Raw genomic sequence first — 12588 nt, forward strand, 5'->3', positions numbered from 1 at the left:
TTTTTGGGTTAGTGTTTTTGAGTTTATTAATCTTTACTTATTTGTTGTTTTTCCTTTTGGTTTCATTCCCACATAACCTTCTTCTTGTTGGTTAAATTTAAGGGTGTGAATTACAAACTAAAATTGTTTGTCGAAATCGAATCAAACCATATAAACCAGACCGATAATCCATTTGTTAATTGGTTCAATTTTTGTTTTAAGAAGTGAAAACATTTATTAAACAGTGCAGTTTGATTTTGAATTTGATAAACTGTTGGTTTTGAACTGATTATAAACAATATGCTATTGAATTAATTATACATACTAGACTGATTTTAAAAGAAAAATTGATTAATCCTGTCATTATATATACACTCTCTTAGTATTTTGTTAAGGATATACGCCATGTAAATTAATTTAAACTATTTTTTTCCTAAGTCACATATTGGGCTTAGATGCTGTGGATCAGTACAGCAGCATCAGATTTTTTTATTTCACCTTTTAAGAAGGATTTGAGGTGGGAGTGGGGGAGTGGTTCTTTATCAGCTTCACTTATTTGGGCTTCATTTTCATTGAAAATATTAAATATGAGACAAAAAAAGTGGAATGGTATTAGGAGACAGTACAAACCAAGTGAAAAATAGAGCAGCAGTTCATAGAACAAAACATAAAGAAAAGTATAGTTCATAGGACTTGGGAGAACTTCAAAATGGTTATATTTTCCTAGACTTTCTTCCTTACTTCTACTTCTTTCAAGGTTTGATATGTATGCTTTGTAACAACATGCTTTCTGTTTGCATCTTGAAGGGCATTACCTGAGTGCTTCGGCACAAATGTGGGCTAGCACTAACAATGGCACTCTACTTCAGAAAATGTCCGCTGTGGTTTCTGCACTTGATGCCTGTCAGCAGAAAATGGGGTCAGGTTACCTATCGGCTTTCCCATCTGAGATGTTTGACCGCCTTGAAGCTAGAAAGAAAGTGTGGGCACCATACTACACCATTCACAAGGTAGCATAGACTGATTTTAAGAATTCTATTATGTGGGCTCAATAGGAAGTTGGGTATCATAAACATTATATATATTCTTCTTTACTTTGACAGATCTTGGCAGGCCTTTTGGATCAATACATGTTGGCTGGTAATAAGCAAGCTTTAAAAATGGTGGAGTGGATGGTTGAGTACTTCTTCAACCGTGTTCTAAATGTCATAGCAAGGTATTCTGTTGAAAGGCATTGGCGGACACTTAATGAAGAAACTGGCGGCATGAATGATATCCTGTATAAGCTATACAACATTACTGTAAGACTTCTGGTTCATCTCATATTCTTTCTCACTTAATATGTTATATTACAGCATAACAGAAAGACTAGTCTATCTGCTTCATCTCATATTATTTTTTTACTTAGCATGTTGTATCTTCTGAGACAATAGTTGGTTTGGGCAATACTGTATCATGTATGATTCATTTCTTGCTTGGTGGCTTCCACTCAACTGCTGTTTCTTACTATTTCCTCACCTTCTTGGTTCCCAAAGGGTCAAACCAATAATGTCATCTTCTCCTATTTGGTGGTTCAGTTACCATGTAGGGTTTCAGGCACAACCCTTGCCCTTGTAAATATAAAATGATTTAAATTTGCTATAATTATAAAGAGAACCAACTTCTATTTATATGGGGAGTCTTTCAACTTAGTAACAGGATTAGTTATGCAACTTTTAAATTTTGGAAGGCAGTTGTTTGTTGAATCTTTGATTGCCTATTGATACTTGGAAGTTCAAATATGCTTCTAATCAATTTTCAGTTTTGTAGACTTAAAAGGTTTTTCTTTAAAATGTCTGCAGGGTGATCAAAACCATTTGGTATTAGTGCATCTTTTTGATAAACCATGCTTTCTAGGCTTGCTTGCAGTGAAGGTAATTACAATTCTCAATGTTCATCATTGTTGGTTTTCTTTATCTTGCAGATATTCTTTACTTCACCATACTGTTCTCCCCCACACTGCCACACCCCCCTCCCAGCAAAAAATAAAAATAAATAAGAGATGGTATCCTTCAGTTGGGATAAGGCATAGTTGAGTTTCCTTTAGAGTAGTCAACTGTGAGTAGATTTCCATTGTTCACATGATTAGAGAATACGAGAGATATGTGCAAACAATATACGAGTCTGATGTGTGGAACTAGAGAATATAATTCCATGTCAACTACTATTGATGTTAACCTTAATTTGAATACTGAAATTTCATTGATTTAATAATATATGAGCTAACTGCTTTGGGGGATACTCTGTTAGAATCTGAAAATCTAAGTTCAAACCCTGGTTGATTTGAACTAGGAAAACTTAAATCAGTTGAAAATTTTAGAACTTGAAAACAGAAACCTAAACCAGAAACTTGAACAATAAACTGAATTTGTTAGGGCAGAAACTTATTCTGCAGAACAACCAATCAATAAAGCAAAACATTTTATAGAAAAGATTAAGATAATTTAGCCACAGGGTTTGGGGTTCAGAATTCTTACCTGAATTTGAAAGAAGAAAAGAAAGAATAGAAGATTCAGTTCAGGAATCCACATGAACTGAATATCTGGAAAACATTAGAAACCTTGTCTGGAATCCACCAGGACCTTACTACTGAATCCACAGCAACCTGTACTCAAAATCCAGTGAGTACTGCCTCTGAATCCACAGCGGAAAGGTATGAATCCAGAGAACCAGAAAGCAACAAGCCTTTCTATGGAGCTGTGCCCTTATATTTATGATGTTGTGCTTAAACTTAATCAGACTCCAATCAAGAAAGACTATTTCATTCCTGGACAGATAACGAACAAAAAAACAGAAATCAAGACTGCACTAATTTAATAGTTCGAGTAAGTTGGTTATTGATCATATGTACGTGCATACTTTTTTTTCACGAATAAAATCTATGATCAACCAAGATATAAATAATAAATAGTGGGTGAATACATTTTTACCCAAAAAAAAAAAAGTGAATACCATTCACCACTCTGTGATGCTTTCCTGTTTATTTTATAAACATATCATTACTGTTTCTTATCACTAGAATTTATGAAATTTTCTATTCTTTTTTTTTTTTCTTGGCTTGCAGTCAAGAACCATTTCTGGCTTTCATGCTAATACGCATATCCCAATTATCATTGGATCTCAAATGCGATATGAAACAACTGGTGATCCACTTTACAAGGTGAATGGCTCTTTTGTACAGAATATTCTCTCTTTTTGAGTTGAGTACTTTTAAGTTATATATTGTGTTGAATTCTGTTTTCAATTTTTTGACATCATGCAACTTCAGTAGTAAATCTTGTAGTTTAAAAGAAGGATTTCATTTTCTCCTTTCAATATAAAATTCTAGTAGAGGAACATAGATTTGTAAAACATTATTTAACCTGTGTTTGAGGACTTGGGTGATTATTATTCTTGAGGGAATTCCTATTCTGTCTTGCTTCTATGTCTTTATGTGTTTTATGTTTGCTTACAGAAGAACCCCTTTCCATGATAGTAGAAATGTAAATGGATGTTCTTATTATCTCACCATATAGTGCCATGACCTTTTCGTTCTGCTTTTTAAATTGCATCCCTCCCCCACCCCCCCCCCAAAACAAAGCTGGAACCCAAACTTTAGAATAGGTTCATATGTTTGCAAAGCATGCTTCAACATCTAATTGAGGTCTGTTATTTATTTATTGGAATTTCTATTATGCTTTGATTCTTAACAGTTTATCAGTGGACAGCAATACTAGGTTGTAACAGATAAATTTGTTATATGTTGCCATGATCATATTTTCATAAAATTCAGAAGTGTAATTCTTGTTTAATTTGGTGTGGCAGGAAATTGGGACATATTTTTTAGATGTTGTTAATTCTTCGCACAGCTATGCTACAGGTGGAACATCATTTAATGAGTTCTGGTAATATAATCCAGCTCCTTGTGTTTTAGGCATCAATTACCCTCACAACCCAATGCTGTGGGCTAGCTTTATGTAACCTTCAAGGCATCAATTTGATGAGACAGGATTCAATATTGTTTCAAAGCATTCCCTTTCTTGATCCGTGTGCAGGACGGATCCAGAACGCCTTGCAGACACTCTGAAGGCTGACAATGAAGAATCTTGCACTACATACAACATGCTAAAGGTATATCAATTTGTGTTTGGTCTCATCATTCCAAGTGAGAACACACTTGTAGTAGGTGTTCTCTGAAAAAGGCTACCTTATGATAGCCCAGATGTATGTTGAGCTATGGATCTTTATCTGCATCTGGCTTCCTTAAGAATAGAGATGAAGAGCTATGGGGATAAAAATGACAACTATATAAAGTTGAGGCAGAGTTGCGTTCATTTGATTGGCATTTGGAAAATGTATGTTGACATTCTTTTGCAAACAGAACACCTGGATTTGCTTTAATATTTTATGTATCCTTTGATTGAGACTATTCAATGAAACTGCATGTTTCAGGCTCATTTTTTTCTGTGTAGGTTTCTCGCCACCTATTTAGATGGACCAAGGAAATGAAATATGCAGATTATTATGAACGTGCCCTGACGAATGGTGTTCTAAGTATCCAGAGAGGAACAGAGCCTGGAATAATGATCTACTTCCTTCCTCTAGGCCGTGGGGGATCCAAGGCCCGGAGTACGCATGGATGGGGAACAAAGTTCAACACTTTCTGGTGTTGCTATGGGACAGGTCTATACTTGAGGACCATAGTGTTTAACTTATATGCATTCATTGTTCTTCGTCTTCTTTTTATTTTTTCAATTTAATTTAACTTCTAATGCTTTATTCATTGGATAATTTGCTGATTCTTCATCTTGCTTGTATAGGAATCGAATCATTCTCAAAGTTAGGAGATTCAATTTACTTTGAGGAGGAGGGGAAACTTCCAGCTCTTTATGTGATTCAGTTTATATCAAGCAATCTTGATTGGAAATCTGGACAGATTGTGCTAAATCAAACAGTAGAACCTGTTGTTTCATGGGATCCTTATCTTCGACTGAAGATGACATTTTTTACGAAGAAGGTATTTCAAAGCTAATATAAGAATAGGTATTTCAAAGCTAATATAAGAATATCTCAAGAACTTCATAGTTTATGTTCCACTAGTCTTCCAATTTTGCAAATTCGCTACAAAATTCTTCTTTATCCCTCTGCAATTTTTTTCTCTAATTACAAGGCATTTGTTTACTTTGGCAAATTGGCTTCAATTAATTGGGTCTTGTGTCTACTTTATGCAGGAAGCAGGTCAATCATCAATCTTGAATTTGCGGATTCCACTTTGGACATATTCAAATGGTGCCAAGGCAGCATTAAATTCTCAGAATTTGAATTTACCTCAGCCAGGTGTGGATTATAATCTAGTTTTCTTTTTCATTTAATCCCCTTATTTATTTTTTTGGAAAAAAAAAAAAAATAGTGATTGCTAACTCTTCTATGTTCCCATGACCAGGTAATTTTCTGTCAGTCACAAGGCAATGGCATGGTGGAGACGAATTGACCCTTCAACTACCCATTGTTCTAAGGACAGAGGCCATACAAGGTAGCATCAATGGAGCTTCTCAATATTCAATTCCTATCTTAAGATGATATAGATTTGTACATATTTTTGCCCTCGGAGACAACTGAGACAAAATCTCTTTGTATGTGTTTCAGATGACCGGCCTGAGTATGCTTCTTTGCAGGCAATCCTTTATGGGCCTTACCTTCTTGCTGGTCTATCTAGTGGCGATGGAGACATTAAAACAGGAACAGCACACTCAGTCTCAGACTGGATAACTGCAATCCCAAAAGGTTATAGTTCTCAGCTGATATCTATTTCCCAGGTGGTCAGCAACGCGACTTTTTTCATCACGAACTCAAACAATTCCATTACAATGGAGAAGTTGCCAGAACCAGGGACAGATTTTGCTGTCCATGCAACCTTCAGACTTATCGTCTCCCAAGACATGAATTCCTCTCATTTCTCTTCACTGAGAGATGCTATTGGAAAGTCAGTTTTGCTGGAACCATTTGATCTTCCTGGGATGCTTGTGGTGCAAAAAGGACCAAATGACAATCTTGCCCTGGCAAGTGCAACTAATGACAAGGGCATGTTTACATTTAAGGTGGTGGCAGGATTAGATGGGAAGAATAACTCAGTGTCTTTGGAGTCAGAAAGCCATCATGGGTGTTTTGTGTATAGTGGGCTGAACTACAATGCAGGCACAAGTGTTAAGCTCAGCTGCAAGTCAGGGACAACAGATGCTGGATTCCAGAATGCAGCAAGTTTTAACTTGAATAGTGGGATAAGTGAATATCATCCCATTAGCTTTGTGGCAAAAGGAGCCAAGCGGAACTTCTTACTGATGCCATTGCTGAGCTTGAGAGATGAATCTTACACTGTTTATTTCAACATTGGAGCTTAAAGTTGTGGTGAGAAAGTGGGTTTTCCATTGTGAAGTTAAAACTTACGTGATTGGTCCCATCTGATAATTTTTATTTTGTTTTTAATTCTTTGCTCTGAGGGGAAAATGGAAAGGGTCTTTTTTTTTTTTTTTTTTTTTTTGCGATGAATAAAATATATTAAAAGAGAAGAAGATTGGCCATTTTGTTACTCCCTTCTTCCTGGCATCTGTTGTGAACTAATATCAAAGGCCTATGTACCCATCATTAACAAAAAATAATCTTGTAATCTCTTCAACAAATTTGTAGTGACTACAAATAGGAGTGTTTAACCACACAAATGCAAACTCCAACTAATGTGATTGAGATCAGACGGCAGAATGCTTGTGAAGGCGTCACCTAGGCGACTGGTGTCCAATTTCCTTGGTTGCCTAAGCGGGCACCTTGATCACATTGTTGGTGTCAGTGCAAGCTAAAACTATAGCAGGCACAAGGCAAATTTCAAGGTTTTTTATTTTATTTTCTAAAAGAGGGAAATTTTCAAGGGCATTTTTTATATTTTAAAATATAAATTACCCCTGATCCTGGTTGTGGTCCAGCACCCTGGCTCTAGGCCTTCACTTTCATGGTTCCTAACCCAGGGAAGGCAAGAATATGAAAGGGAACTTTTTCCGGTGGCTTGGTTTTCTCATCATGATTTAGTTTGGGAAAAAGAACACGAAAAGACAATGTAGCTCCTATGCCAAACATAATAAAGGTTGAAATGATCACTTCATCCCTCATAAAAAACAGAAATCTCCCAACCCCTCCCCCCCTCAACCTATATACTCGTGCTCCCATTGGTTTCATGCTAGTGTAGAGGCTACGTTGCCCCTTAGGAGCCCTTCCCTTTTTATCAAGTTGCATGACCTGTCTAGTTAGAATATTTGGCTTTTTGGAGGCCAGAGAGATTTTCTGACTACTGAAATTGAGTCTTTTTGAGAGAGAAAGTATATGATCTTCTTTATTCACTTGAAGGTAGTTCGTAATATTAGGAATAGGAGTATCACTTATGTCCTAAATGAGAGAGAAAGTATATGATCTTCTTTCTATTGCTAATGTATTATCCAAACATCTTAATTAGTTCCATTTATTCCACATCTAAACCTTTTGAGCCATCACTCGTAGACAGTTTATTTGATCCTATGGAGTATGATGAGGAAAAAAATAAGTGGCATATACCAACCAGTGCCTTGCCAAATACCTACCAATGCCAATCAAAAACGCTAATTATAAGAGGCATGTATATCACATAGATCTATCCATAGATTTTCTTTAGATTTAAAAATTTTTACTTCTCTAAGTCCCATTGCATCCAACTAGAGACAAGTAAAAAATAAAAGGCATATCATTGATTTTTAGAGGATTATGCTAAATTTTAGAAATTCTTAAAACATATAATTTAGCATTTAAATAGATGATGCGTCAACTTCAATCATTGGATAGAGAGGACATGGTCTATATTGGTCACATGTCAAATTTCATAATTTAATTCACTTAAATATTCATTTGTTTGCATACACCCCAAGATCCTCGTAGCCATCAGGATGCACGCTTAAGGGTCTGAACGCTCCCATGTATATGTATGTCCATGCCATGTTTCAGTCAGTACTTTAGACCTTATTTTATTTTTTATTAACCAAGGTTATAGATGCACAAATGAGGCATCGAACCTGAGATCATGTGTTTATTTATATAATTTTCAATTTGTACTAACCATTTGGGCAATCCACCCTCAGTACTCTAAGTACTCTAGACAATTTGGGCTTAAAACAAACAATTTATATTTAAAGAAACCGTTAGAAAAGGGATGGTTTTGATTTGTATTGTGATTTCTGGAAACGTCACGCACTTTGTTACGTGAAAAAACGGTAAGTTTTTTTTTTTCCTCTGAGAAATCAAGTTCATTACTGAGCTGGGTTTGCTACTATATGTTCCCGATCGAGCGTTAGGGTTACTTTAGCTGCCGAAGCCCGAAAGAGAGAGAGTTAGGGTTTCTGTCCCGAGGGAGCTGCAAGTCTGCAACAATGGTGGTGAAGCCGAGTAAGGGTGGAAGAAAAGAAGAGGTGGTTACTAGAGAGTACACCATCAATCTCCACAAACGTCTACATGGATGGTAAGGGCGTATCTTCGCGACAAAATTATTTCATCTTGTAATCTTTTTTTGCGTATATTGTTAGATCAGAAATGGCTTAGATATTTACGTACTTGTATTGAAATCTTACACTTCTCCCTGGGACCAACTCCGGTTTTCTTTCTCCGTTCCATTTTCTCTTTGGCTGTTTGAGATCTGTTACAAGTTTTTGTGCATTTGTTACCATTTAATTGCATCTTCTGTTGCTTAATTATGCTTATGTTCGTAAACTGGGTGCCATTTAGTTAATTTAGTGATTTTGTGTTGAATTTCAAGGCTCGATTTCTCCTTTTTCTCTGTCATTATATTCCCTAGCCAGTTGTACACTCCATCCGTTCATGTTCGAGTTTTGAGAGATTTTTATTGTAAAAAAATGTTAAAAATTTCCAGTGGTGAAAATGGGTTGGTGAATTAAGGTTCAGGTGGTCGAAAATGTTCGAAGAGCCATTATTATTGAATGAGGTTGGAATTGAGCGCAGGCACTGCCATTTTATTTGTATTCACGCCTCAGTATTTCTTACTACTGTTCTGACAAGCTCTTGATTTGCCGGATTTGATTCTAGTGGCTTTATTTCTTAGCCTAACAGCGGGTGTTTGCGTATATATGAGATTTTGCACACCATATGTTGGTGTCTTTGAAATCATTCTCACCTTTATTGGGTAGTTGACTATGGCTATTGCAGGGTGTGGGTACCCTGACCATTTACTGCCATTTTCAAATGTTGTGTCTTTGTCCTCATCCCATAGGAGGAAGTGTGCATTCTTTTATGTGTGTCTTTTCACTCTAGAGGTGTAATTTTGTCTATGCGGATTAGGTTCACGTACGAGAATGTACAAGAAAGTCCTTGATCCGTGGATTTAGAATCAATTTTCTCTCTTCATTTAATAGATTTTAAATCTATGGACCAGGGACGTACGAGAACATTCTCGTACGTGAACCTGATCCGTTCACTGTATTATGTTCATTTTGCCAACAGAATGTTAGTTGGGAAACTTACATTTCCCTAAACCCCCTGGGTTTTAATATTGTAAATGACTAGCTGCTGCTAGTTGAAAACTGGGCTATGAATCTTGAAGTTATGATCTTTATGGTGGCAGATGACCTCAAGGACTAAATGAAGAATAACCACAATGGGTTCTTCTGGAGGGATAGAAAGCCCTCAAGAACTAAAGCCAACAGGTTCTGGACAAACAAATATTCATCCTCTATTAAGTTCTAAATGTTTTCAGAGATGTGATAATCTATTCTAATCTATTTTATATCTGTAGATTTCTAAATAGGAGTTCTACCCCCATTTCAAATACTTTACTTTTAATCTACAAAATGCGATATCTAAGTTGTATTTTTGCCAGGCCTGGAAAATACTCATGTCACCCTTCATGGACCCTTATACATCTCTGATTCCTTACATTGACATGTCTTTTATTTCTTTGGGCAAGGACACATCTTTTGGAAAATTTTGTAATGTAATAATTTTATTTGGCCATGGTACAGTAGACAATTCAATGTGTCATTTGTTATCTATTGGTACTATTGATCGTGCAAAGGTTTTACAATTGTATGATATCTGGTCATAGTTGTCCCGGCGTCCTTGGGTCCAAGGCAACTGACTGTTCACAGCTCTAGTAGTACTATTGCTCCTTACATGGTTGTCTGTTTCTTTCCCTCCATTTCCTTCTATGAATCCCCATCTTTATACCTTGGATTGCTTACACTGTGATCTTGTTCACAGCACATTCAAGAAGATGGCTCCCAAGGCCATAAAGGAAATCAGGAAGTTTGCCCAGAAAGCAATGGGGACAACTGATGTTAGAGTTGATGTGAAGCTGAACAAGCATGTATGGAGCAGAGGAATCAGGAGTGTGCCAAGACGGGTCCGTGTGCGAATTGCCCGAAAGAGGAATGACGAGGAAGATGCCAAAGAGGAGCTCTACTCATTGGTTACTGTTGCAGAGGTCCCAGCTGAAGGGCTGAAGGGTTTGGGAACCAAGGTCATTGAAGAAGGGGAGTGAACTAACCTGCTCCTCTGTTTGTTGAGGTAAACTTTCAATTTTGGTCCATGTAGTTCGCAAATTGGTTAAGAGGTGAACTTTCAGTTTTGGTCCATGTAGTTCAGAAACTTCGTCCTTGTTTTGGATTTTGCAACAAATTTTCTGGGACGGGGCTAATGCAACTTGAATTATTAACGACATCATTCTTACAAGATTGAGAGTTGTTAATATGTACTATAGCGCCCCAAATAGTTTTAGCATGAGAGTGAGAATCAAATTATTCTGCAATGAATTTGTTTACCAAATAACCAGAGAATGAAATTTCTGTTAGTGAAAAGTCTCTCTGAACCGCCATGGTACCCTATGCCTCCTTGCATCAATTTTTTTGTTCATTTTTTTAGGAGAAAACAAATAAATAAAATACGGATAGGGTTATCTGAGCAAGAGGGGAGCGTGCCAATGAGTGATAAAATGCCATGAATGGTACATTGGAGGGTAACAAGGTCATTTCATGTGAGGAATGAGGAGTAAGGAGAGGTGACTCAGAGAACTGTTACTTGTTTTTTATTATGAGGTTTTGGTTCCATGTGTTAGAACTCCCTATGGGTTTGAGATTGAAACCCTATGGAGGAAACCACACAGGAAAAACAAGAACACGAATCTAATAAAATTATAGAGGATTTAATTGTACCTTTCACCAAGTATGTTGAAGATGATTGATGTTGGTCACTCCCACTTTCGCTCTCTTGGCTTGGCTATGGATCTTCTACAACCCCTTAAACCTCCTTGGTTCTCTCACTTTAGTGGTAAAGTGGGGAAGAGTGAATAATGGCTGTAGGGACCCAAAACCTAGTATTTATAATACTGTCCTGCACTCAAAACCCTAAACCACAATGGGTTGAGCCAGCATATCCCTAAGCTTGAGAGTGGACCGAACCGGTTCATGCAATTTGACTCTCACCCATTTAATCAACCCAAATAATTAATTTAGCCCATAAATCCAACAATCTCCCACTTGGGCTACATTAATTATAAGGATGTCTTTTAAATTGGTGTGGCCATAGAATCTTATTACATTAACCACTCTTATTGTGATTCAGTTGAAAAACCACTCACATCGAATAACAGCAGAAGATACACCTCAATATACGGCATACAACTTTCTGTTATTACAAACATAAGTAAGTTTCTTAACACGAATCTATGTGGGATACCATCATAGAAACATTGACATATCCTCAAATTACACTGTTGTCATTCTATGTAGGTCCTTAACTGAGATATTAACCTTCACTGTGGCAAATCGCCTTTGACCTGTGGTTAATATCTAACTGTGGCCTTCCGCCTATAAACTGTGACAAATATTGCCTATGAACTGTGACAAATACTGTCTTAAAATGTGGCAAACATTACCTTTTGAATTGTGGCAAAAATATTGCCTATAAACTGAGACAATTACTGCCTATAAAAACATTTTCAAATGAAATCATAAACCAAATATTTCAAGAAATAACTGTGCATAATGTAAATGCTAAAACTTAACCATAATTCATCAAACTGTGCCCCAAAACATATGGGCTAAGGTTCAAAACATAAACAAATACTAAACAAAACCAGAACTCCCACTAATCAAGCATTTCAAATAACTGTATGTAAAGAAATCCTAACTACTTGATGTGACCAAATTTTACTTGCTCTCAATTGCTGATGATCAGTCTACCTCACCCTTTATTAGTATCATTCTGCTTATCAACCCCAGAATTCTTCCTTTTCTCTAACCATTTCTTGAAAATAAAACAGTCCTTCTTCACATGTCCTTTCTTATGGCACCAAAAACACTCTACGTTGTTGGTATTCTCTTCATCCTGAGCCTTTTGAGATGTGTCAAGTTCTTGAGAGCTATTTGTCCTGTCATATGGCTTGACGCTTCCTCTGTTGGAAAAATTTTTGTTCCTTCTGCTTGGTCCACCAGAAGATCCCTTGTGAAAAGTTGCATGTGCACTCTCAAACCTAGTTTGTTTCAATTTTTCTTCCTCTTGAGTGCAAATGGA

At 36.6% G+C, this 12588-nt stretch overlaps 2 protein-coding genes across 2 annotated transcripts; both read left to right on the forward strand.

Moving 5' to 3' along the window:
* Window positions 1–758: 758 nt before the first annotated feature.
* Window positions 759–6583, forward strand: LOC122068021 (the record flags this gene model as incomplete). Its single annotated transcript, XM_042631842.1, has 11 exons — window positions 759–989; window positions 1083–1280; window positions 1821–1892; window positions 3083–3178; window positions 3823–3902; window positions 4053–4128; window positions 4470–4680; window positions 4818–5014; window positions 5229–5334; window positions 5441–5530; window positions 5644–6583. Coding segments are annotated over 11 exons (2109 nt in total), but the record flags the coding sequence as incomplete, so codon positions are not given.
* A 1757-nt stretch (window positions 6584–8340) lies between these two features.
* On the forward strand, window positions 8341–10874 carry LOC122068020 (60S ribosomal protein L31-like). The gene is made up of 2 exons (XM_042631840.1): window positions 8341–8527; window positions 10279–10874. Exons 1-2 carry the CDS (start codon window positions 8439–8441, stop codon window positions 10556–10558), a joined length of 369 nt encoding a protein of 122 aa, XP_042487774.1. The 5' UTR covers window positions 8341–8438; the 3' UTR covers window positions 10559–10874.
* The last annotated feature ends 1714 nt before the right edge of the window (window positions 10875–12588 follow it).

Source organism: Macadamia integrifolia, unplaced genomic scaffold (assembly GCF_013358625.1).
Source record: "Macadamia integrifolia cultivar HAES 741 unplaced genomic scaffold, SCU_Mint_v3 scaffold3330, whole genome shotgun sequence".
NCBI classification, from domain to species: domain Eukaryota; kingdom Viridiplantae; phylum Streptophyta; class Magnoliopsida; order Proteales; family Proteaceae; genus Macadamia; species Macadamia integrifolia.

What these genes read in the sequence shown, in the direction of transcription:
- LOC122068020 (XM_042631840.1), top strand. Translation starts at nt 8,439, where the DNA reads ATGGTGGTGAAGCCGAGTAAGGGTGGAAGAAAAGAAGAGGTGGTTACT. An exon ending in CACAAACGTCTACATGGATG is followed by an intron (nt 8,528 to 10,278) that starts GTAAGGGCGTAT and finishes TCTTGTTCACAG; the next exon opens with CACATTCAAGAAGATGGCTC.